Source organism: Pelmatolapia mariae, linkage group LG23 (genome assembly GCF_036321145.2).
Source record: "Pelmatolapia mariae isolate MD_Pm_ZW linkage group LG23, Pm_UMD_F_2, whole genome shotgun sequence".
Lineage (NCBI taxonomy): Eukaryota > Metazoa > Chordata > Actinopteri > Cichliformes > Cichlidae > Pelmatolapia > Pelmatolapia mariae.
The window spans coordinates 35,889,458-35,916,227 of record NC_086246.1 but is presented as its reverse complement, the minus strand read 5'-3'; the positions used below and the strand labels follow the sequence as shown (position 1 = coordinate 35,916,227).

Here is a 26,770-nt window from a genome sequence, read left to right as displayed (position 1 = left end):
AACCTCATGAAATGAAAGATTGCAAATCATTGCATTTTGTTATGGTTTACTTTTTACACAGGTCTTATCACTTTGCCAACACACACACACTCACTGCTGTTCAGGTGAACAGCATGTTTCACACCATGGGACGCAATATTTTGTATGGTTTTTATATATATTTATGTAGAAATCTCAATAATTGCAATTTAGGTTATAGACTTAGCAGATACAGCTGCAGTTTTTTACATTCTGAATAATCAAATGTTGCCCTCATGAATGACTTATGTTTGGAGAATACAGTAAACATTATATATTCCTATATAACAAGTATCTACATAAATAATCTGTAAAACAGCACTATAGTTATTAGAAATTTTACAGTTTACTTTCATTATCACATATATAGTGATTATACCGAGTCTATGCCCAGTGCTACATTATTCGTATTTATCTATTTTTCTCATGTACAGTACTGTACAGTGGCATCATTAACTCGGACTAATAATCCGGGATGGAACAATGACGTAAGTGCTAGTAAGGTGAGCTAGATCATTTGCTGCCTTCACTGACTCCGGTAACTCAGTAGAAAACAGGCTTATATTTTCAGGTTTCTATTAACTGGATATTATAATGTATGCATATTTGAAACAAAAACCAAAAAAAGGCCTTTTTTATATGACACTGTGAACCACAATAAAATATGAAATATTTATCGGTGGGTTTTCACTCTAACCTTTCATAATTATGTTTTTTTTTTTCTAAATGTGTTGAAATCTTCATATTCCTGCCATATATGGCTGCTCCAGTACGCGACCCTCCTCCTTCTAGTTGTTTGATAATTCTAGTTTTTTCTCTTGCTAATGTCACTTTAGTATGCTTTCATTCTTTCTGTATTTATCATCACTTCTACTGTATAAAAGAAAATAGATTTCAAAATGTGGAGCTACATTCCATGTCTCTCATCTCTGAAGTATTCACCCAAACAAACCCGTCCATTCTTGGCGTTTCTGTTTGGAAGAGGTTGTACGTGAATGCATCGTTTTCTTTAGCTAGGTAGCTTTTTAGGTGTACTGCGCATGTGCCGAAACTCCGGACTTATAGGCTTGTCCACTCCTTTTTCGTTTGACAAACCGCGTCGTAGTGGGTGGCGAACAGCGTGTAGCAGTGATGTCAACAACATTGGTCAGTGGGTCAGCATATTCATTTAATTTATCCTTAACGAGCAGTTACCGAGCCTCGTGCTCCCAGGCAGCTGTCGGCTGGAGTTAATTTGTGCAGGTGTATTTTTTTGACGAGGGTAGTTAAAGGTTAAAGAGGGTAACTTACTGTTAACGGTAGCTCCTCGTAGCTAGCATGCTAGCAGCCAGAGGAAAATGAGATTGATTTGCTTACAGTACCAACTGGAGCCCACAGAGAACGAGGAAACACCTGAGCTAGAGCAGGTGAATTTGGGCTCCGTGTATTTAATTTTGTAAAAGGATTGCTTTATTGAGTATTAAACTTTACACAAACAGACACTGGTTAATATTTGCGGTGCTGGGTGTGTTTTCTGTTGGAAACACACGAAAGCAGGTATTTTACTATGGATAACATCATCATCATTTTTAGTGGTACGGCTAAATAAATTTCTCGGTCACGTAACGTGATGAATTTGTGTCGTTATTGCGGTCATCTCTTCCAGGTTTCATTGATTTCGCCAAACTTGGCTAACAGCGCCTCTTTGGATAGAAAAGGAAAGTTAATATGAGTCAGCGACTGTGGAGAAAGATGGTATTGCAGCATATGATTACGGAAAAAAAAGGTGAATGCAGTAGCCTTTTGTTGTCCTGGACTATGTCACAGCACTTGTCAGGTGATCCTTGTTGGTGTAGTTGTCACAGTTTGTGATGATCTGCCTCACTTTGTCATAGTGTGCACACAGAATGCCACTGGAAGATGTGGTTCTCATTCCACCAGAACACCTTTGAGTTCACAAGCTGAAGTGTGTCTTCCCTCTTGTCTCACTTGTAGAGAACATAACACACCATGATCACCAGTGAGGCAGCGAGACTCGAATTCCAGGTCAAAGAGCGCAAACACAAGGATCAGCTGAAGAGATGTTTATCTTCTGCTTTGTCTGCAGACCTGAACAGGTAAGGTGTCTGACACTGACCCATAAAGCTCAGTGTTAAAGGCTGGGCTTTGACACATGTGCCACAAGTTTTCATCCAGCTGTCCGAAGCAGTTCCGAGCTGTCTAAGGATAAAATTGACCAGTTCTTGTGTCCAGTAATGTGAACTTGTAGAAAGAGCTGATTAAATCAAACAAAAAAGACCACTTTTAGCTTAATTAATTCAATATCAGATTTTGCAAAGATTGAGTTTTATGACTTTACACCAGACTGTTGAGATGCTGTGGGTGTGCAAATTGGGTATTAGGAACACAGCGAGTAAAAAAAAAAAAATATATATATAAATAAATTAGGAGGCAATAAAATTTAGAGGGAACTCAAAACTTTTAAGACTAAAGTTGTAAATTTACACATTAAAAACTTGCAAATTTACAAGAGAAAAACAGGGAAAGAAAATGTCACTGCAGTACTTCACTTTTCAGGTAAAGTGTAAACCTATCCCAGCTGCCATAGCGCAAGAGGCTGGGTACACATTAGACAGTTCATCAGTCTGTCACAGGGCTATCACATAGAGGCATTCAGCGATTCATACTCAAGTTCACACCTGCATCCCGTTTATAATCACCAGTTAATCTGATCCCACTGCCTGTCTTTGGACTGTGGGAGGAAGCCGAAATATCCAGGGAGAACTCATGCAGACATGAGGAAAACATGCAAACTCCACACAGAAGGGCCCTGTCCAGATTGCAGATTTGAACCCAGGAGCTTCCTTTAATGTGAAGCAACAGTGCTAACCACTATGCCACCTTTGTATGCTACTTAAAAAATATTTCTAAGATTCAATTAAAAGCTTCTAAAAAAGCAGCAAAATGTGGTTATAAAAAGTAAAGCTGGAGTTAAAATTTACTGTCTGCACCTTGATAACCCAGGCTAGATTTTCTGAATGTTCAGTAACACACACACACACTCATAGCATTTAAACCGATTGCACAGCCTGTCAGACAGCTTTATTGATTAAAGATTTGGTGTCACACTGAGATATTCATCACTATAACTGAGAAAAAAAAACTTTTTAGCAGTAACTCCAGTGCTGTTCAAATGTTAAGAGTATAGAGCTGGTTTTCAGACCTGTATTTATTCTTTCTTTGTGAAAAAGTAACCCATGTCATCTGACATATTGTCAGTATTTCTTTGTCTGTTGGATGAAGGCACCTGACATTTTCTTGTCTTTTTAAGAAGCTTCATTGGCATATACGTTACCTACATGTACTTATCGACCATTTTGACACAGTCTAATAAATGATGTTGTTTCACAGCCAGTGCTCTTTTGAATCAGGCCAAGTTTTCCTTTGGGGAAAAAAAGATTGCTTTCCAAATGTCTCTTAAACGTGCTTGGCACCATATTAGAGTTATAATAAGAAGAAATGACAGAAGTGTATTTGTGAAAACCATAATTATTCATGATGTGTTAAAAGAACACAAAAGAACACAGAAGTTTGAAAGTAACTATATTTAGTTACTTTCAAACTTGCATTTAAGAAATGCCGTGGGTGGAGCTTTTCCTCAGATAATAGGATCAGTGGATCTGGAATATAAAACTTGGTGCAAGCAAAGTTGCACTAGGTTTCACAGATAAATGGAACCTCTGGGATGTGGATCTCCTTGGTGCACGGGCAGCATTTCTAATCAAACGGTAATACAAGTGGACACAGCACCAGAGTTTGAAGTCATAGTGTCCAGTTGGCCATCAGCTTAATGGTTTCTGGGTCATTGGTTATTGAGGCTGGATGAGATAATAAGACCACCTCAAGACTCTGCTTGTGTTGTTCTCAAGTGGAAAAATGGGCCATCAGATGAGTCTTCAGAGCCTTGGGCCTTTTCTTCATTGTCTCCTTTCTGTGTTTGTTCTTAAAGGTCAATAAAATATGAAACTGTCTCCCAACTTTTGTTGTTTTATTTATTTTGTTAAACACCGCTGTTAAAGTGTTGTGATGTGTTTCTCCAGACTACTGCAGGAGGAGCTGGAGGCTGATGTTTCTCTGTATGCTGGCTCTGGCTCGATCCGAGCACACAGAGCTGTATTGTTGGCCAGAGCTCCTGATGTCCTTCAGGGACAGACGCACAAAGATCCCATCATCATCCATCTGCCAGACTATGAGCTATCTGGGCTCAAAGATTTCCTTAGGTAGGTCATTTCCCTGAGTATACATGAAACCTTTGCTCTACATCTGCTTCCTAGTAGGGGTGTTATGAGACAGTAGTTATTCCCTGATGTGTTATCTTTGCTGCTTCAGTGTCTGTCTGACAGGGGGCGCCAAGTGCTCCATATTTATTCTGAAGGGCTGGTAATCTTGATTCAGTGAGCTCTGCAAATGCTGCAGCTATTGAATAATAAATTACACTGCTCATTTTCAAGTTCTTGCTGAGACGCACAAATACCAAACTGAGTTTTAATCAAAGCCTTGCAGCGCAGACTTTGATCCAATGAATGGAGTCTCATTAGCAAATTAAAATTAGGACAAGAAGCCTTCCTCTTACGACTGCACTGCCACAGAAATGAGAATTCACTTTAAAACTTCTTTCACAGCAGCACTACTTATTCTATTACCTGGTTCTGGAAGAGGTTCTTAATAGTTAGTCACTGTACACTAAATAAGGTCATATAGAAACTGCTGCTACTGAAAGGGTTCAGCTTTTTTTTTTCCTGCTATATGTGGTAGGTGGGAAGCAAAAGAGTGATGTTTTGTAGACGGTGAAATTTAAATGAAACCTCACACAAAACCTTATTACTAAAATGAAAAATCTACTCAGAAATCCTTATGAAAATGTCCACCGTTGTGGTGGTGCAGGAAAAAGTGATCTGTGCAGCAATGTCACCAAATTTGTTCAAATTGTAATTAAACTTAAACTCATCCTGTGTGTCAGTGTCATTTACAGTGTAGCTAAGCATGCTAGTTAAACAAAGAACTCTAAATTTTATATATTAATTCAGGAGATTAAGGGAAAGAAAGAGGTGGGGAGAAGCAGTATTTTTGGATGTTTATTTCAATTAGAAGACTCATCAGAAGTCTTGTAAAATGTTTCGGTTACTTAAACAAGAAACAAGGACACAGTGGCTGAAAAAACACAAAAAAATAGATGGGCAGAAAGAGAGAGAGAGATCACTATTCAACATGCTAAAAACATGAAAGAGTTAAAAAATGTTTCCTAGGCCAACATTAAAATACAGAATAACTCTTAATCACATCTATGATTAAAAAATTATGTAACAACAACAACAACAAGTTGACGCGTACATAAACTGATAAAGTACAGAGGATATCTTATAGCACTGAACTGCACCTCAGTCTTCTTATAGAGCGAGGATAAGCAGAGGAGGGAGGCTCTCGTGATAGTCAGCTCCCTGTTTCTGCATCTGTTTGCACTAACTTAAACTTAGTTAAAAACAAGTAAGGACAGTTGGTTGTTAGATTTGAGTAGTGGAGATTACTAAAGCCTCATTCATTACACCAGCAAAAATGGTACATGTTTTTGATCTTTAAATGGCCACTGGGAGCAGCAGCAGTGAGCAAAAAATGAATATACTTTCAAGCATGTGACTAAAAATTTGCATTTAGCTGGTAACACCTAGGCAAGGTTATTATAGTGAAATAAAACAAAATGAGGTGTGAAAAAACATTTTACTCACTGATATTATAATGTTTATACACTAAAATAAGTATATATAGGAATGTCTTAAGTTGTAGTGTTTTATAGTTTGTCTAAATTTGTTATAACCTGTTTGCTTTGTTGCTTTTCTTTGAGACTGACATGTCCATATGACAAGCAGTGTTGTGTCTGTATTATATTTCTGAACTTCAATTAAAAAAAAATTAAACCAAAATGAGCAGATCTCATTTAAGTGATTTAGTGATTACACCATCCAGCTGACTTGTTAAATGGTAAATGGTAAATGGCCTGCATTTGTATAGCGCTTTACTTAGTCCCTAAGGACCCCAAAGCGCTTCACACTACATTCAGTCATCCACCCATTCACACACTGGTGATGGCAGCTACATTGTAGCCACAGCTGCCCTGGGGCGCACTGACACAGGCGAGGCTGCCGGACACTGGCGCCACCGGACCCTCTGACCACCACCAGTAGGCAAACATGGGGTTAGTATCTTGCCCAAGGATATTTGGCCTGCAGCCTGGAGCAGCCTGGGATTGAACCACCGACCTTCTGGTTAGTGGCTGACCTGCTCTAAGACGTAAAGAGTTTTTGTTTTTTCTTTGTTTTTGTTTGTTTATTTGTTTTCTTTCTGGGGGAAACCACTCAGAAAGTGTCTGCTTGGTTCGTTTTCTTCCTCTTTTGTTGTTTTGACTATGACCGTGACACAAACTGATACAATAACACAATACCCAGAGCAGAGCAATCGCCTTTCAGAAGGTGTTAGGGCAGAGGTCTGGCCTGCTAGCCTCTTTATTAAATGCTTCACTGAGCAGGAACAGCAATTTCGGCACACTTTAGATCGCCTAGCTGCATCAGATGAGACTGTCATTTAAATATGTATGAAAGATTCTTAATTAAATTTAGTCTTTCTCCCCTGCAGGCGAGTGTACACAGCAGACCAGAGCATGCGCTCGGCTCCAATAATCCCAGATGTTGAGGGCTCCGTGCCAGAAAGTACTCTGCCTGCTCCCGACACAGCAGACCTTCATAGATCCACTGAATCAGGTAAATAGATCCAGCCTCTTTTCCATGAAGGGTTTATTTCAGGTTATGTGACGGCTCAGCTGCTCAGCAACTCTCCCGCCTCCACTTTCTTCCCATCATGTTATCTCAGCCATAATCCACTTAAGAGCTAATCGCTTTGAGATCCCTGTTGTTGTTGGTAATTACAGGATTGCCACGCTGTGGATAGTTCATGATTTTACTCTGCTTTTATATTTTACAGTATTTTTAACTTGGTTTACTGGGAGCTATCTCATATACACACATTCTGTGTGTGGTCTCAGCAGATTAATATAAGCCTAAAGCTTTCCTCTTTTTTTCACCCTCCACTTCCTGTCCTTCCTCATTATCCTTCTCAACTCGTGTGCAGATGCTGTTGTTCTCGAGCCAGCCTCTGGCCTCGGAGCTGACCTGCTGGATCTGTACCAAAGGGGAGAGCAGTGTGACATTACCATCCAAGTAGCAGATCAGGTCTTCTCCTGCCACAGGTAGATCTATTCAAGGCAACATTTTCAGCCATCTGTATCCAAACATTGGGAATAAAAAAACGTTTTTTTGCAGCTCAATTTACATTTATTTCTATGCTTATATGATCATATACAGAAATTACCCTTTTTTTACCATAACTCAAAACGTGTAAAATTATATGCAGTTTGAATGAAAACAAGTAAAGATTAAACCACTGGGATGTGTTATATAAATGAGAAAGTGAGGTGACACTGTAAGACACAGTTAAGTTAATTCAGGTCATTTCACTGAATTAGAGTTAGCCAAAAATCGGCGCAGTATTTGGATCGGATATTGTTTGATTCTGAGTCAGAAGGCTGAAGTGGGTTGAGCTACATAGTGTCTATTTTATTCTTTGTTCATTACATCACAGTTCAGCAGCAGCAGCAGCTAATGGCTGACTTGAGAGCTAACATAGTATGGAAGAAGGTAATACAATTTAGAGGTATTTCACATCTGCTACCCCAGCAGCTTTGCTTTGTCTCTTTGCAGCTGACTTAACTGCAAACTCCAACCAAGTGACTGAAAGCTCTGACCATGGTGCTTTCTTTGTCAGCTCCTCTCTTTCTCCATATGTTTGGTTTCAAATTTTTGGGGAAGCTTAACATTATTACACGTCACCTGTCTCTTGTCAGCTGTTCCCCACAGGTGAGGCTGGAAAGGAAAAAACTAGGATGACCATAAAATAGTATGCAGTAAAGACTCACTGAGCGCAAATAAAACTCGAGCAAATATTTTTGGTGAATAACATAAATTAGTTCATGTTGTCTTTCATCTTTGTCTGATGTAATTTGTTCTTTTAATAATAATTACCAATCCAATGTTCAATCCAGCAATATTGAAGTCAAGCCTGATGTTTCCTCACACATAAAGGAACGATTTATAGTTTGAGGAACGCAGCTTATGGACTTATTACAAGTATTTGATAGGTAGTCAGTATTAGCAGTATCCAAAAACCAAAGTATAGGTATTGTTTTGAGGCTGAAAAAATTGGCTTGGTATATCTTTATTTGCCTTATTATGTTCTTTGTTTCCTCTGATACATTTCCCATAGATTCTCTAAGTGTTATGTGTTGATGGGATTGAATTTAAAGTACCTAGGTGTGATTTCCATTATTTCTTGGTTATTTTTTGGTACTCATAACATCAGAGGCAGCGCCTCACCTCAGCACATCACAGCCACATTTATCAGATGTTAAACAATAAAGCGCTTGTGCGTATGCTGTTGACTCATGCAAATGTGAAGCAGTGGTGGTGGGCGGTCATTCAGCAGTGCAGAGGTTGTAGTAGCTATGGAGACAGGATTTTCCCAGCTCCTGCTCAGGGGACCCATTAGCCAGAAAAAGCTCAGCAGAGAGGAGAAGCTGGGCTCTTTTTCTTTTTGTTGTTCTTTTTTTGGGGCGGGGGGCTTTCTGTGTGGAGTTTGCCCGCTTGGTGTTCTCTGGATACTCCAGCTTCTTATGGCATGTCCGAAAACATGCATGCTCAGTCAGCTGGTGATTCTTAATTGGCTGAAGGTGTAAATCTGAAAGTGAATGGGTGTCTGTTTCTGTCTGTTAGCCTTGTGATGGACTGGGGACCTGTCCAGGGTGTACCCTGCCTCTTGCCTAATGAACACATGGGATAAGCTCACCATGACCCTGGATTTAATAAGTGGTAAAGAAAATGGATTGACTGTTAGAGTTCAGCTGTAGTCAACCAAAAATATTTGATCCCCTCAAACTGTACCTACTGTTAAACCAACTGACTGATAACGTATCTTTACCTTCACAAATGTTTCTGGCAGATTTTGTTAAACAAACTGCCTTCTATCCTATTTAGCCTAAGAAAATCAAAGTCATTAATTAAATGTGTGGTTTACCACATTTAGACTTTATTTTACATGCCACTAATATTTGATAAACACTGCCATAAGAAAGAAAGCAATGTGGACTCAAGGGTGTACAGTAAAAAAGGAATTTACAGAAAAATCTCTCGTGTCTTTAATGTCTTTAGAAATATTCTAGTCTCGTGTATTTTTATACCAGTGATGGTACAGTGAGGCCAGTGAGACTAAAAATAGCCTTTAAAGACTCAAGAAAACTTAATTTCTTTTATTTTATTTTATTTTTTTCTTCTTGCTTGTCACTTCAAAGCTGCTTAAGTGCAAACAATTTCAGTTGCAAATGATGTGAAAAATAAATGGTAGGTGGCTCTCTGACATGCAGCTGTCTGCTTTATTGGGTTTCTAGGGCAATCCTGTGTGCACGATCTCAGTACTTCCGAGCAATGCTTAGCGGGAGCTGGATGGAGAGCTCCAGACAGTGCATCACTCTGCAAGGGTAAGGCCAGTACATCAGCATCACATAGCAGCAGAACATAGGGATCAATAATACACCTCCACTTCTGGTCTAACGTAATTTCTGAACTGTGCAGTTGCATATAGAGCATTAATTATTCATGCATTGCTACAGAGGTGGCTCTGCACTGTATGTGGTTTCACTCACAATGCCATGTTTAACTCCACACTTCAAAAACAGACACAGACACAGCCGGTGTGCTGTCAGTGAAATCTCATATAGTTGGCTCAGATTTCAACCAAGCAAAGTTGGAATGTTTCCTCTGCGAGGCACATAAATGTCTTTTCATCCTTTTCCTCCTGAAGAGCCCCCGCTACCACCCACCCAATCAGCATCGCCATCACCACCCGCATTCTCCTTCTTTCAGAATGGCAGAGGCAAATGAAGCCCATTTTTCCCTCCAGGGAGAGACGTGTCACACACCTCAGCATTACTGATCTAAGGGTAACGGGGAAGACAGAAATCAGAATAGAGTGCCTGCACATGTAGGGGAACCTGTGAGGCCCGTATATTGCACATGGATTGAGTGCTGCATGATAAATTGATTTTTATTTACTGGCTTATTCGGCTTTATAGCCAAAGAAATGTGCATAGATCGAGAATATTAGAGTGAGATCTGGGGCAGTTTCGTTTGTTAACCTCCAATTCAAGGCTTATAAAGAGTTTGTTTTAATCTTTTTAGCTTGGGGCCAGATGAGATGGACATCTTGCTTCAGTTCATGTACGGAGCCATTGTGGATCTGCCCAGAAGAGCCAGTGCCAGGTATTGTATGTACACGAAACTGGCAGAAATAAAACTCAGAACCAAGAAAATATGCTGACCTGGATGTGGTGTCTGTTGTTCCACAGTCAGGTGATGCTGGCTGCAGACATGCTGGGTTTGGAGGGGCTGAAAGATGTAGTGGAAATGGTTCTGACCCGAGACTACTGCCGCTTCTTCCCTAAGGTGAGCTATTGACAAGCAGAGTACCTTGATGGATGGCTTTCATGGATTTGAATGAAAATATCATTAAAACCAGCATGTCGTTGAAGTTTGATTTTTCAGATATGTTGAATTTATGATCACACAGCAAAAAATAGTTCCAGCCTTCACACACAATCTTCACACAGTCATGTGTCTTCAATGTCCTAGGAAAGGTCCCTAGTTCTAATGCAGGATGTGTCCTTTTTTAATGTACATAATAGTATGTGGCATCATGGATTTAAAAAAAGAAAAAAGTTTTTGTGGTTACTGTCTCCACACATTTAGCTTTACGTGTCCTTAGAAAATCTCTTCAAAAAGGTAATCAGCTCTCGTTTTCTTTATTCTCTCAGTACTGAATGCTACTGCATCCTAAATGAAACGGTTTGAAAGCATTTTATATACTTGTATTGCTGTTTTTTTTCTTGTCTGTGTCCGGTTGCAGCCAGCTGATGGAGTTCAGAGAACAGTCCTTGAGTGCCTCTCTTTCACACATGCCTTAGGCCTTCAAAACCTCCATATGCAGTGTAAGCGGTAAGTGTCTGCACTCAGCACTGTTTGGGCAATTTAACAAGACTCCCACACTTTTGGAAGCTTTCTTACGGCTTAAAAATGCATATACTCACAAGGATTCAGAACCCAGAGGGTGAAGCATCTCTACAAAGAATGGACTGCTGTGTCTTCTTAGCCTGGGCCTGGCTGGAGTCTATTCAGTGCAGATGTCCAACTCCAGAGTAGCAAATCACACGTATAGACTCTAAGGTTCCCGTAATGGTGTTTCAGTGTTGATCCATCTTGGTGTCTGTTACTGCCAAATCTCTCAAACTTAGAATCAGTCAATATGAGATTTTTTCCATCATCTATTGTGAAATGCTGCTGTGGCTTAGCTCACCCCTTTGGCTTTGTTTCTCCTCCTGAGATTTGTTTGAGACTACAACTACACAGCATTCATTTGACAGATCTTTTGCTGATTGGAGTTATTCTAAATAAAGTAGTTCTTTATTTAGCACATTCTTTATTTGTTACAAAGTTTATTTTCAGTTTTGATTCATTGTTTACTTTTGATGTTTCTGATTGAGCTATGGCTTCGAGTGATCCAGAGCACTGCCTTCTTAGGACCTTCACCCAGCTGTGCTTGATGCCAAGAAAACAGGAATTTGACTTGTGACTTTTTCACAAATTTATCTCATAATTTATCTTATAATTGCCAATGCATCATTCATAACTCTCATAGGAGTTAGACCTATGCACAGGATGCGTAATACCAGGGGACCTGGGATAATTTTTAATTATTGCAAACAAATACGTGATATTTGTCCCATGCTAGGCTTGTGTATTTATAATTTCAGTGTAATTTACCAACCTCTTAATATTAATGCTGTGTGAATTGATGTCTGGGTGTCTACATTTTTGTTCTGATGTTGTGTTTCCCACTACAGAGCCTTTCGTGGCGTGTTTCAAACTACCACAGTGCTCAGTAAAGACGTTTACTTTGGCAACCAATGAAGCAATCACATCATCACATGAGAGTAAATGAATTCTGCTTCAGTGGAACAATGAAGCTCAAAGAAATCTGGTGTTTTGCACCAAAACAAAACACCAGTTTTACAGCAGATATTACATATTTTCATTCTGCTCTCGGATTTTATACACTTCACATGTGATGCGCATTTAAGTCTTTTTTTCAGTTTCGCATCTGATACTACTGCACACTGTGGTGTTGCACTCTGCAGTGAGTGGGCAAGAATCGTGTGAATGTAGGTCAGAGGAATCGGATGTGTTGAGGGAGGCTGTGAGCTGGCTGTGATGGTTCTTATTTGAAGTGGTGTGTGTAGATGTAAGTTGTGGGGAGGAGGGGGTGCCCTTACCCCGTTGTGTCTATTGAGTCTGATGAGTCACGCGACTGGGATGGTGAACCGAACAGTGCTGTTCTCTGCAGCAGTGCATTACCAAGTCTCTCATGCTCACTCACTCATTCATTTTTTTTTCTTCCCTCAAGCAACACGCTGCTGGCTGATACTCAGAGCCTCAGGGTTACGGTGCAGAGAAATTATTTTGGAATAAGTGATAGAATTGCTGAAATGAAAATTAGCCATCCTATTAATCTCTAATATGTCATTTTAGGTGGGTTGCAGAGCATTTTGTGAAAGTCTGGTGTGAGAGGAACTTCTCCCTGTTGCCACCTGAACTCCACAGAGCCTGCCTAACAGCTGTAACTGAAACAATGGTAAGTCTGTCCCTCCCAGAGTCTGCAGCTGTAATTATTCATATAATAGCACAAGTATCATCAAGCCGTGTTGTTTGGGGTTTTTTTCACAGGAAGGAAATTTGAACATGATCTAATTAAAGATGACCTTTATTAAATTCTTGGTTATTAATGGGTGGGTGATTGAAGAATATGATGCAGACAGATGGGGAGTGAGCCAGCCTTTTTATTGATAATTGAGTCGTGAGCCTGTCTTACATCACTCCAAAGGAGATAGTGAGCATCCTGCGGGGGGGGGGGATATATTGCTCATGCTTGCCAAGTACTTGGATTCTGTGCTGGCCAAGAGTGGTTGCACAACGCGAGGGAATCCCTCAATTGATCAATAGGTCCTGGGCAGGAGTAAAAGAGTGGTTTTGTATGGAGTTGTGCTCATTCAGCTTTAATTTGTTTTGTCACGTATCAAGAGTTTCTTTAGCTTATAGATGTTTCCATGCAGACTGTGCAGAACGCAGTGACCATGCTCTGTAGAACTGAGCAGCTGATTGGCTCTCTCCCTGAAGTCAAGTGGGCCAAACAGGTGAGAAGCCTGGCCACAGAGCTGCAGGACGAGAGCTTGCGTGTCATTGTGCAGCACTTCCCCAAAGTCACCCACACTCAGGCTTTCAAGGACCTTTGCATAGTGAGTTGGTGAAGTAGCCATACAAATACACTTTGATTTATTATGATGGTCTGGAAATGTAACAAGAAGCAGCCCCCATATTTATCTCTATGTCTGATTGCGTTACAGAGAGAAGAGTTTACTAGAGAGCCCACGCTGTTAAGGAAGCTTTGTTCAGCCATCAGGGAAGGTGTGACTGTGGATAACTGCTGTGACCTTTTCACTGCTGTGCACTCGCTTTGCGGAGATGACTTTGAGGAGGATTTTTGCATGGAGAGGCGATTGCAACAACCAGAGGAGGTGAAATGAGTCACAATTTTATTATATTACTGTATCACATCTGTGTAGTGCAGTTCAAATGAAACTTCCTTGCTTAGTTCAGTCCATGTAGATCTGTAACATTAATTACAATCAAAGGTGGGTAATAGTAAGTCACCTAGACCACCTGAAAAAGCAAGCAAATTTTAGTTCGCCCAGGACATGTTACGCCAATATTTTTGTTGACAAGTTATTAAGCAAACATTATTTTACCCTCGTATTTAATAATCTGTTAAATCAGCAACATTATAGAGGACTAAATATTCTAACATTGTGTTTTATTAATGTACGACACCACTTAACTTTTGGTTCTTAGATTTTTCGCAGCCACTTTAAGTGGTAGGTAATGGGGGAGCACATGGAAACAACCCTCGTAAAAAGGCAAGGTGGAAAATGAGAGACAGACAGATGATGTTACAGGATTTTAACGTGCAACATGGATGTTGCATGTAGCCTGTGTCAGCGAAAATTTATACAAACATACTTTACCACTTTCTGTACAATCAGCTGGATGTTGACCTGCAGGCAAAGAAGGCTACTGGTGGTAGCACTGCTAATGTTAGCTATGTTCAGCAAACTAACCTGTGTGGAGTGTTTCACATGCCACAAAATGTGGGTTATTGGTTAAATATTTGTTGACACATGTGAGTCATGATTTGAAATAGTTTTCAAATATACACACAATATTTAATCTTGTCAGTGAAAATGTTCTCAGTTTTGAGATTCTTCCTTTTTAGGAAATTAGTCTCCAGAAACATCCTTCATATTCTCTGCTTCTGTCAAAGTGTAAATGCTTGCACACAGATGCCACCACCACATGGAGAACTACACGTGTGACAGTTTCTGCTTGGTTGAGGGTTGGTGAACTTACATGTACTCCTAGTAATGTCCTAGCATCTTTGACCAAGGACAGAAGGCTTGTAGTATTCATCCTGTGCAAATCAACATCTTAGTGTTTATTTACTTATTATAATTTGCAGTTTGTTTGTTTTTTTGTGCTCACTTCACCTTTTCTCTTTAATTTTGCCCTGCACAAGAGGTGTGGGGCTACAATGAAAGTTGCATGCGAAAGTTTACACAGCCTTTTTGGATTTAAATCAGGAGGACTAATGATATTACACAAAATACAATGCAAAGACTGAAACATCTAAGATAGTAAGGAGGAAAATATTCATTAAAAGCATTTGGCCTGGAATACTTTGATGTCTTTAAACTGACTCAATAGTTATTAAAATTAACCTAATGTCTGTAGATAGAGAGCACAGACGTCTGAGCAAAGCACTGACTTTGCTTATCCTGTGCAAATGCACTGTACAAAACACACTCTTAATCCTGTGACTTTTGGACATTTGGTGAAATATTTTACAGTTGTATTTTTAATTAAAAAAATTACAGACATGACAGATTAAACATTTCTAGAGGCCCCTTGTAATATGTTTTCTATACAAAAGGAACTAAAATGGAAAAAATGTGGATTCTAATTCTGAGTTATTGGATGAACAAGTATAGAAATAGTGGCATGCAATGTGTCACTGTTTTGTTAAAGGGACTAATAAAACCATTCAAACAGGAACGTTAAGCTTGTTCGAGGACTTTCAGGAGAAAGTGACCTGGCTGAACATGTCAAAGCACATAACCCCTCTAAATACTGTACAGTACGGCACAATGGATTAAGCAGAGGGAGACTGTGACGTGTAACCCTCACTAATCTGCGTACCCTGTGTATCTGCCAGAGAAGGGTATGTGTTGTGGGTAAGGCGGAAGAGGTGGAGATTGCTCCTCCCTACTTGTCCAGCCTTGTTTTTTTAGAATCAAGCGAGGAAAAAGGAGTGTCTGCATCAGCCCGTGACATCACAGATTTCTCTCAAGGGAGCCCAAGTTGATTCTGCAACAGAGACGGGGAAGGAGAGGGAGGGGGCAGATTCAGCGAGCAAAGGGAGAAGGGAGGGGGTATTTGTTGCCATGGAGAAGGGTTCTTGAAGCAGCTGCTGATTCGCTTGTGCTTTAGCGCACCCCTTCCATTCTTCTCCTCCCTCTCTCCTCTGTATTACCGCCAGCCGTTCAGGCAAGAGATTTGTGCGCTACGCGGGCGGCTCTGGACCTTCCTGCTTCAGACGTTTTACGCGGTTCGCCACACGCAGGGATGGGAGACTCTATCATCCAAACACAGAGAGAGGATACTGGCAGGTAAAGAATTTTATTCCATTTATGGGACCTATTATATCCAGGCACACAGAAGGTTCTTAATGCGGTGTGTGGATGTAAGTGTTTTTTTTGTTGTTTTTTTTTTCCACTCTCCCTAACCCAGCCTAGTGCTGAGGCAGTGGTTCTGCATCATTAGAGAGGAACCAAAGCTCCGAAGCATATGCTGTTGGCTGATTTAATACTTCTTGGCTTCTTTCTGCTCTGTAACCTGGCCACTGCTAACCAATTTATTGTCTAGCCAGGGCTCTTTTCTACACATTTAAGCTATATTTTAACAGTGTTTGGCAGATGTGTGCACAGCAGTATGGTAAAGGCACCAGAATACGCCATGCTTGTTTTTTAATGGGTGTGAATGAAAGGCTGGATTCCTGTTTTTTGTCGGTCTGCACTGCTTTGCACATACTAATAATACACTGCTTTCTTAGAAGTGTGTTGAAATGTACTGCATGAATAATATATTTGGCTGGTATAGATGTGTGATTATTACTGCTACATTTCTTGTCTATTGTAATCAGAATTCACTCTTGCATGCAAACATAACAAATGCACTTTTAGCAAATAGAGTAAATTTCACTTTGCTTTAATTTTTAGCAATATTAGATATGAAGTATAGAAATGGCCATCCTCTGTCTGGACGAATGCTTACCAGACACAGGTGACCCCATCAGTCCACTGATTTAATGTTTGTTTCTTTAGTGGTAAACATAGGGTGTGGAAACGGGAATTTGTGAATGAACAGAATGGCTGCTTTAGCTCAGATAACGAACGAGACATCAGGACGGCGTCATTTATTTAAAAAAAAAAAAAAAAATGGTTCCAACTTTTCATCTGTGTTATGCTCAGATTTGAATATTGGCAGAATCCTGATTGGCTTATTGAAATGAACTTGATTTCATCCTTTTTTTTGACAGATGCGATTGATAAAGGGGACAGTCGAAGACTTGGAAAAAAGCCTGTATTCACTAGTTCACAGGTAATAATTTTAAATGGTTTGTTTCCTCATTTAAGGTCCTTTTTTATTTATTGTGGTTGCTATTAAGGACTCTGAGTTTTATGATTGCGAGGCTGCTTTAGCTCAGAGAAAAGTTGTGACCTGTCTGTTGCATGCCATATGTCATCATGGCTTTACCCTCACAGGAGAAGGATACCGTATGAAAAGAACAGCAGATGTGTCGATAAGATAAGCTGATTGAGGCATTTCAGATAGACATTGCCAAGAGTGGTTAGGAGCAGTGGAGCTGCTAAAGATTTTTCAGGAGGTGGCTTGAAGCAGTGAGAAGAGGAATGTTCAGCTGATAGATTCTGAGTGAAAAAAAGACAAAGGGATACACAATAGAATTCATAGCTTAGCTCTAACTATAGAGTGCTCAGGTGGCTGTCTAGATCTCAGAGTTGATAGATGGCATTGTTTCTAATGGTATGCTCTAGTGTTCCGTAGGAAACTCTAATATGATTTACTTTCTTAAGGCAGTGCTCTGTTTTGTGGCTTATTAATTCACTTCAGTAATACTGTTACATAACTAATGTGCTTTTTCCCCTGCAGTCAAGGGCTATAAAATGCCCTTCATCTGCACCTGAGAGTCCTCCTGTTCATAGGACCCAGCGGGTGTCTGTAAACAGAAATCCTTCCTCTCGCAGTGCTGCATCAGTCATGAAGTCTGATGGACTTGGGGCAGCTAACAAACCAGGGGATGGTCAAACATCCAAGGCAAAGAATGTGAAGAAACCAGCAGACAGAGGTGTAGCAGCAAAAGCAAAGACAGCATCAGCTGGGGTGCCAGTTGTCAATGGCACGGGAGCTGCGGGAGCTAGACGTGATATAGCCAGTGCCAATGGCCCCAGAAGTTCTCCTGGGGCTAAAGAGCATGAAAAGAAGCCAAATCCAGGTGCAAGGCCTAAAACCTCTCCCACAGGCGGCACATCTGCAAGCCAAACAGCAGGAACGAAAGCTCAAAAGAGCTCAGCAGGAAAGGCTGACAACACTGCTGGCACCACCCAAGCCCAGCCCAACACTTCATCTACATCAGGCAGTGCATCTCCAGAGAACTGTGCCAGCAGCCCTCGCAATGACACCCACTCTGTTCCAGGTTCACATTCTTTATTGACTTCTTTACATTCTGACTGACACCAATTACTGTATAGTACATCACAGCAGCCAGGTTGAAGTGTTAGTGAGTCAGCTCACTGACACTTCAGGGATAAAACTGTAGCTGAAATATGAAGGGGCCTCCAGACTAATTAGTATGATCAAAGTGGCGTTGTGCCCAGGAGGGATTTTGTGGAAGACAAGGGCAGTGTCATGTACGAATGTTGATTCATGAGGAAACAAAGTGCATGTGCCTGTCCTTGGAAACAAAACAGCAGAGGTCAAAGCCCTTTACAGCTGTCACACAGGGTGGTGTGACTGATTACTTTGAGCTTTTTTTTTAACTGAGTGAAGCTTTAAAGAGGTTCGGCAATCCCAAATGATATCAGTGTTCACAGCTCAACTGGGCCTCAGCTGGTACAAATGCAGCATGTCCCCCCCGTACTCCACCCTGAAAGCAACTGCCTGTAATGTGAGCTTAAGCGCTAAGAGCATCTACATTAGGCCACCTTTCTATTATTTCCTTCTACTCTCTTGTTTTTTTTAAATATAGTTGGAGGAATGAAATTAGTGCACTCACAAACTTCTGCTTGCAGCAGTTCTGCATGTGATCCATGTTCTTTGTTTTAGGCGCAAAGCCCAAACACCAGGCCAAGGCAGTAACCAAATCCCCAATGACAAAAGCTCCTCAGAGATCAGATGCAACAAAGACTAGCAGGTGAGTTTAACTCTAGCATTGCAGCACTTAACATGTTAATATATTCAGTCAAATGCTAATGGTTACATTTACCCCTTAGATGTTCCCATTTGGGGGCTTAGTATCAAATGACATTCAAGTAAAGTTTTAATATGTTAAATGGACTGTTACTTGTATCTTTTTTTCTCCTCTAACTGAGCACTCAAAGCACTTTTTACTCAGTCAATCATGGTAAAACAATCATGCAAGGCTTTATTCTTTATCTTTAAGTGCATGCACCAACTCATGCACTGATGGAAGCATAGGGAGCAATTTGGTCCCAAGGACCGTTACATAAGATGACCCACTCTACCTCCCGAGCCACAGCCACAGCCAGCTGTTCACTTCAAGGGTTTGGGAAACAAACAGTCACTTCCTTTTGTATTTTGGTTGCTAATAACTTTCTGTAAATAAGCAGCTTTAAAAGAAAAGTGTAATAAACAACGCTCTTCTATAACTCAAATTTCTGTGACCAAAAAACAAGCAAACAAACAAAGAAAACCCACTTCTGCCACCTGCAGTACTGGAAATATGTCAGAAGGTCAAAAACAACTCAGTCACCCAAATAGAGATGTGAGAGTGCAGAGAATTTTGTGTTCATGTATATTAAACGCACTTTGTAAAATAAGCACATCCAGCAGACACTCGCTCAATCTCATTGGTTTCAAGCAGTCAGTATGTAGAAAACCAAACATGCGTGAGACCGCATGTTTAGCAATGTAAATCTAGGGCAATTAAGATGTGCACTGCAGCACACTATTGCCTGATTTATTTATTTTTTTTAGGTCACATGTGGCTGTCAGGAGGATAAAAGCAACTGTGTAGTGTATTCTGACAAGCCTGTTATGGGTCTTTCAAAGGTGTTAAAAATATCTGTTTCACAGTCAGCATCACCTGACGTCTGCATCACAAGGGAGCACATTAATATTTCATTGGCTCCCCAGAAAGAAACCAACGAAAAAATTTTTTCTTCCTTAGCCTGCAAATAATTGAAAAATATCTTTGTTGCATTTTTGGGTCAGTTTTGAGTTTTCATCTGAGTGTGGTGTGGGTGGTGGATTGTGGTAAATGGTTATCGCTAAATTGTCTTTTCACATAAATTTTTGTGAGAAAACTGATCATGTTTTTTCTTTGTTTGGGGTTTTTTGTTTGTTTTTGCTGTTAGCAATCACAGCTATTGGGGGAAGCTTCTGTACACCTCTGCTGTGTAAATTCTCTCCTAATATCTCAGCTAAAAAAGACATTTTGACCTTGAGCCCACAGCATGTCTCAGACTGTAAAAATGTCCTCTGTGTTTGTGTTCCTGAAGTCTGACTTTGTTAAAAAGCAAAGAAAAACATCCTTCACAAGGACACGAAGTAACCACTAAAAGTTCCTTGGATTTATAGTCTGCTCATGTCTCAGAAGCTTGCCCTTGACCAAATTGGAGAAATAACATTGCTGCCCCCCACTGGTGTTAAATATTAATTCATGATTTGGATTTTTTGCAGCTCTTCCTGTAAATATTTTTATGATGATATTGTCCCGGAGTGTTAATTAAATGTTTGTTAAATAAAAATAAAAATAATTTCCTCACATGGTTGTTTTTATTGCTTTGTCTGCCTGTTTCATCAGTCCATCCAAAAAAACTGGTGGGAGAGAAACTAGCAAATCCAAGACTGGTCCAGAAGAGAAAGTGGCCACTGCAGTGACAGCAGCAAGAGCAGATACCAAGGGAAGGAGCACACCAGATCACCATGGTGAAGTTTTAAAATCTTCTTAATTTGTCTGTCTTTACACCATTTGCATAGTATTAATGTTCTGTCCTTTTTTTTTTTTTTTTCTTTAAGCCTCCAAACATGGATCCTCCATAAGAAAAACGGCTTCTCCCAGAAAAGAAGATGGCAAAGATCCTTCAAAACCATCAGCAACAGATAAAACAGTTAGTGAAACTCCTAAAAAGAAGATCACAAAACCCGTTTCAGCCACTGGAGTCTCTGCGAAGTCCAGTACTAAACCAGCAAAAGCCTCCTCAGCTCCTTCCAGGCAATCCTCAGTAGCAGCTGCCAAGTCTGGATCGAAGCCAAAAAGTACTACAGAGTTCTCTACAGAGAAATCTTCACCAAAAGCTGCAAGAACCTCTAAAACCTCCGCTACAGCTGCTGCTGCCTCCAAGCAATCAGAACCTAAAGGAAAAGAGGCAGTGAATAGTAAAAAGGCAGACTGCGAAACAGAGCTGGGTCTAAACGAAGGCTCTGGAGATGCTGTTGAGCAAAAAGATGTTGCACAGTTAGTACCCTCTGCTCAGCTTGCAGCACCTAGTACACAGCCATCAAACCAGGATGGAGAAGAGTCACGTCATCTAGAGTCAAGCCCCAAGCAGAGTCTCCAGAAGTCTCAAGTACAGCTGGAAAACACTGCTGGTGGAGGAGACAAGACCAGTGATGCACCAGCAGCTAAAAACGCCACCTGTGTCAGTTCTCCAAAAGCAGACGTTTGTAAAAAAACTGAAGGCAGCAAAGTGAAACCGCCTCAAAGCAATGCCATCCCAGCTCACATCAGCGAAGACGTTCATGAGATCAGCTCGCCAAATCCCCCAAGAGACACTCAACAGCCCGTAGATACCCCCTGCAGCGTGGGAAGCACTGAAACCCCTGTAGAGGATTCTTGGGGCGGCATCCACCATCAGGTCAGCCCAGAATCCGAGACCGGCAGCACACACACCACTTCTTCTGACGACATCAAGCCCCGCTCAGAGGACTACGATGCAGGTGGTTCACAGGATGATGATTGCTCCAATGATAGAGGCGTGTCCAAGTGCGGCACCATGCGTTGTCATGACTTCTTAGGTCGCAGTAGCAGTGACACCAGCACGCCGGAAGAATTGAAGATGTATGAAGGTGGGGCTGGGTTGAGAGTGGAGGTCCGCCTGCGTGGGAGAGAAGCGGAGACCACCAGCGAGGAAGAGGGAGTAAGGCGACGCCCTCGTTCGTGGTTGCAAAGAGATGAGGTGCCAGTGGAGGAGGAGCACTCAGAAGTTGAGGCCACTGTGACTGTAAAAAGTGTCCCTGACCACCAGCTCTTCTCTTCTGAAGAAGAGGAAGATGAGGAGGAGGAGGAGGAAACAGAAGATGAGCGATCAGAAGTTGAAGTGATTCCAGGTCAGGGTCCGCTGCTGCCAACCGAACCCTCACCACACTTTCAGGGGATAGTCAACCTGGCTTTTGACGACGAAGGTGTGGACCAGGAAAACGAGCAACCAGACTATCAGTCATCTAACTTCCGTCGGTCAGTGTTGCTGTCTGTCGATGAGTGCGAGGAGTTGGGCTCAGAGGAGGGGGGTGTCCAAACTCCACCTCAGCAGCAAGATGTGACTCCCTGTGATGTTTTTGATAATGACTCTTCTGCTCCTCAGTTCAGTAGCGCCCCTTTCAGTGACCAACAGAACCACCAGCCACATCATGTTGAAAACACAGGTATGAAGCACAAAAAACCTGAGGAGGACCAGGAAGAAAAATCTGTATTCCTTACAGAGATCCAGGACACCACGCAGAAGGAGGAAAATCACATCCACGTAGACAGAGTGAAGTCCAGCTGTCCTCCCCTGGGCTCTGACACCAGAGATACACCTCCCCAAGAACGCCCATGCCATCTGGATCTGCGTCACACTGAACAGTACAATGGAGGGATGAGCAAAAATTACTCCAATCCTTCAGAAAGCAAGAAAGCCGATTTACATCTAGACTTAAATGAGTCTCAGTTGACAGGGGACTCTCCTGTACATGCTGCACAATCTCCAGCAGGTAATGTATGATCTCCGGATCCTTCCTAGACCCCAAATCCAAACCCATCTTATCCCCCCAATCTCCATCAGTGAAGGTATATTTTATCCCCACAGGATTCATTTACATTTACTTTAATTCCTTTACCTTACTCACTTCCAGTATATACCTTACCCCACCTTCAGAAAAAGGATATTACAAAGTGTACTAGTTTAGTAACTAGTAACAAATAGAAGTTCAAATTCAAATAAAATCTATAGTCATAATTCTTTAATACCTAAAAACTTTCTCTCATCTCAGCCCTCTCATGTAGCTGATTTGAATTTGCAACATCAATATCCTTTTACAGATGGAAATTGGTCCCGTCAAAACTGTACATCTTTTAACAACTGAACTACCTTTAGTTTGAGGCATGTAGGCCCAAACTCAGTTTACTCATCAAAGAGAAAAACAGTGTACATTTCATTAAAAATTATCATAAAATTGTATTTGCCTAAAATAATCTGCCTTGTTTCTGACAAGGCTTGTGACATAGGTTTTTCAATGCACTTTTATGTACATAAAAAATAAAATTTTTATTTTTTTCATTTCTTTTATGCAGTGGAAGAATCTTTGGCCGTTTTAAGCCACATATCATTTGAAATAGCTGAAGGTGCTACATAAAGCATTTTAATACCAGTTTATCGATTCATTTTCGTTCGCTTGTATGATTCCTCGCACTATAAGACCATTGTTGATCATTTTGTTATGCCAGTAATCAAGATATTTTTCATAAATCTCACTGGCTGCTGTATGAGAACATGCTGCTACAGCACCTGTTTTCTTTCTGACACTCTATTTGTGTTCGTTTTTCTGTTGGTGTCTTCTTAGGGATAAATTGCACTGTAGCATGTAGCTTGGCTTTTTTTTTTTCACATGGACACTTGTACTCCAATTCTAATTGTATTAAAAGCTCAAAAATGATACAATGCTAATTATAAACCACAAAGGTTAAAATAAACATTTTGTCTTGTTTAACTAAATTACTTTCTAGCTGTATCCTTCCCGTTTTGACGGATATCAAGCAGCAACCTTCAGGGCTGAAAAATTTAGCCAGAGTGAAAGTGTTAAAAACAGTTCCTCCGATAATAACCACCTGAGGCTGACTCCAAAGTCAGACCAGATCAGCTCCACTGTTGAATTGAAAATAACTCTTTTACAGACTGGATAGTTTCTGTCTGTGTGAGTGAAATTTTAGTAATTTATTAGCCTGTTACTCAGCACTACCTAACAGGTGCAGTTTATTGATACAGCTTGCTAACCAAGCATACAAACATCAGCTGATAACTTGGCACTCCAAGTCTAAATATGTTCATCTCTTGCTCAAGAATCGATGATGAGCTTTCCAAGTGCAATGAGTCCTTTAACCAGTAGGTGGCATCACAGTGGCTACATCCAGCTTTTATTAGAGTATGGTTTCGTATAACAGCGGTTTCTGAGCTCCACTGTTCCCCTTCAGGGTTTTTTTTTATTTATTTTTTAAATAAAAGTACAAGTACTTAAAAAGAGGGAGAGGATTTAGCACAACATTATAACACTGACTGCTGCACTGAACAGTAGACATCCATCTTCTGAGCAAAAACATGGCAAAGAGACGCATTAAGAAAAACTAACGCATGACGCATTGATTCACTTTCATGGTTGTCACAATGTTGCACTTAAGTGCTTCTACGCATGGAAACACCAGACTGTAATAAAATATGTTCAATGTCTTATAACATGTAAACAGATTACCTCAAATCTTCAGTAAGACTGAGAATCATGTGTGAGTGAAACTGCAGCGGAGTGATGTTTTATTTTATTTTGTTGTTCATAGATGATTTTATTTTTATTTTGTTTGGTGTTAAAATGTTATACGTAGCACCTTTTCAAAATTGTAATCAGGTAAATTACTTGTTAGGGTTTTTTTCTTTTCCTTTTTCTTCCAAATCTTTGGAGAGTGACTACCTGACTTAAAATTCCAAATATACAAACTGTTTGTACAAAGTAGATGACACCAAACTGCCACTGCTGCTCAGAAAAGATTGTTATGCTAGGAAACGTTTCCCTGGCTTTTCGGTTTCTTTTGATTTGTATTCAAGATTGTACCTCTTTCTGATTTTTTTTGTTTACCTTTTTTTAAATTTTGCACAGCACACATGCATGCCGTTGTTGAAATTGCTTTATCATTATCAGCACCATCCTTTATTTAAGTTTTATATTTTGATTTTTCCATCATCTTCCATCATACCCAGTAGACCTGTGTCTAGACACGTAGAGGTCCATCTTTTAAGGAAAGTGTTTTGTTGTCTATACACTTCTGTTCAGTAGGTTTTGTGTAGTTTCAGTAGCCTCCTCTGTAACGTACGTAACGTGTGTCTAGAGCAGTCGTCATAGTCCTGCCATGTCTCTCTTTTTTCACTATCATATTCCTGAAAAAGAAGTCCTGCTGCACCACTTCCAAGGGTTTATCCCTATGCAACCATGAAATATTTTGTAATTATTCGTCTTTTGCCATTTTTGTAATTTGTTAAAAGTAGAGAAGACAAAGAATGTCTAAAGAAACATGGTGGTATGCCATCTTTTGTGCAACTAAGTAAAAGCATTGTTGCTCGCATTTCGGTTTCTGTGACAGTATTTAAGTCTGTTTCTTATGTCTGCTTGCACGTGAATATCAAAACATATCACTGTTACTTTCTGGCAAATGCAAAGCTCACTGGTGCTGGTAGTGCATGGCTTACTTTGTTTGAACAGGTGGATAAAGAGATGCATCCTGCAAAGCAAACCTCTGTACATTACCTTCAAAGCAACTGTTTGCCTTTTGACGTGCATATCTAAAGTGATGAGTGAGTTTTGAACTGATGAGCTTGAAATTTGTGGTGATAATCATATGTGATCATCAGTATCACTGCTCGCTCACTGTGTTGTCGTCACCTGACATCACTATGGGGTTTTGTGGGTTTTTTGTTTTGTTTTGTTTTTTTTGGTTGTGTGTGTGGAAAGGGGACAGTTGCATTAAGGGTAAATTTTCCGTCATGTTCTTTTTAATTTTATTTTAGTTTGCAGCGATTAGTCTCTGAAATGAGTAAAAGACCTGTGCAGGAATGATTCAGTTTGTCATTGTGCAGTATTGTCAATTGTTTTTAGGGGACATTGGTTGTGACAGATTGGATCAAAGCTGCAAACATGACCGCCGACCATCCAAAGCCCTGTCCCCCATTTACGAGATGGATGTGGGGGAAGCTATTGAGCACTTTTCGGACAAGGACAGCAATGTTAAACGGCAAGCAGAGGAAGAAAAGCAAACAGGGGATGGGGATAAAAGCAGTGATTTTGCCGAGCGGGACTGGAGCCTGCTCAAGCAGCTCCTGACAGACCACGCGTCCAATCTGGGTGTCATAAACCCCGTACCTGAGGAGCTCAACCTGGCCCAGTATCTTATCAAGCAGACTCTGTCTCTGTCACGTGATTGTCTAGACTCGCAGGCTTTCCTGTCCCCAGAGAAGGAGACCTTCAAACGTTGGGCAGAGCTTATCTCACCCATGGAGGACTCCTCCACTAGCATTACTGTAACCAGCTTCTCCCCAGAAGATGCTGCTTCTCCACAGGGAGAGTGGACCATCGTGGAGCTAGAAACACATCACTGACTTCAGAGGAGAGCCCTGCCGGACAGTTGACGCCTTCTCTTTGAACTGAATGTCATTATGATGATTTTTGTCTTATTTTATTATAATTTAAAATATCATTTTGTTTCTGTTCTTATGACTGGTGTCTTTTGTTGGACTCTACGGAACTCTGGATTCTGTTTATTTGCATTCCTCATAGTGCCCTTATTGGGCTGTTTCTCAACACAAACAGGCTTGTTATGCATGCTGACATTTTTGTATGTTTGACTGTTTCATTGGTGTTGCTTCAGAAGCTCTAGAAAAGAATAAGGGTCAGAACTATATTTCCTTTTCAGAAATATCCTTTGTTGACAGTCTTCTAATTATAATAAGAACTGAATTTCTTAAAGAAGAATAAAATTAGCCTCATGACTTGCATTTAGTGTCATACTGAAAATAAAAGTTTGTGTTTCTGAAAGAAATGAGCAGTGTGATTAATAACACTGGGTCAAGTTGACTACTTTGTGCATTTTTTTTTCAGACCACGGCTAGAAATCTAAA

At 40.5% G+C, this 26,770-nt stretch overlaps 1 protein-coding gene across 2 annotated transcripts; it reads left to right on the top strand.

The window, feature by feature from the left end:
• Window positions 1–1,064: 1,064 nt before the first annotated feature.
• btbd8 (BTB domain containing 8) lies at window positions 1,065–26,670 on the top strand. 2 transcript variants are annotated; one of them, XM_063467553.1, is made up of 19 exons: window positions 1,065–1,164; window positions 1,993–2,114; window positions 4,098–4,277; window positions 6,685–6,809; window positions 7,177–7,294; window positions 9,545–9,634; window positions 10,335–10,415; window positions 10,502–10,598; window positions 11,059–11,147; window positions 12,738–12,840; window positions 13,319–13,501; window positions 13,610–13,780; window positions 15,856–15,985; window positions 16,915–16,976; window positions 17,547–18,090; window positions 18,720–18,807; window positions 20,440–20,564; window positions 20,655–22,607; window positions 25,752–26,670. In XM_063467553.1, the coding sequence occupies exons 2-19, from the start codon at window positions 2,008–2,010 to the stop codon at window positions 26,249–26,251; spliced, it is 4,746 nt and encodes a 1,581-aa protein (XP_063323623.1). In that variant the 5' UTR covers window positions 1,065–1,164; window positions 1,993–2,007; the 3' UTR covers window positions 26,252–26,670. The 2 variants fall into 2 exon arrangements, with proteins under 2 accessions (XP_063323623.1, XP_063323624.1); XM_063467554.1 differs by lacking the exons at window positions 1,065–1,164; window positions 1,993–2,114; window positions 4,098–4,277; ... (1 more) ...; window positions 7,177–7,294; window positions 9,545–9,634 and adding an exon at window positions 9,670–10,096 and having other exon boundaries at window positions 25,752–26,668.
• The last annotated feature ends 100 nt before the right edge of the window (window positions 26,671–26,770 follow it).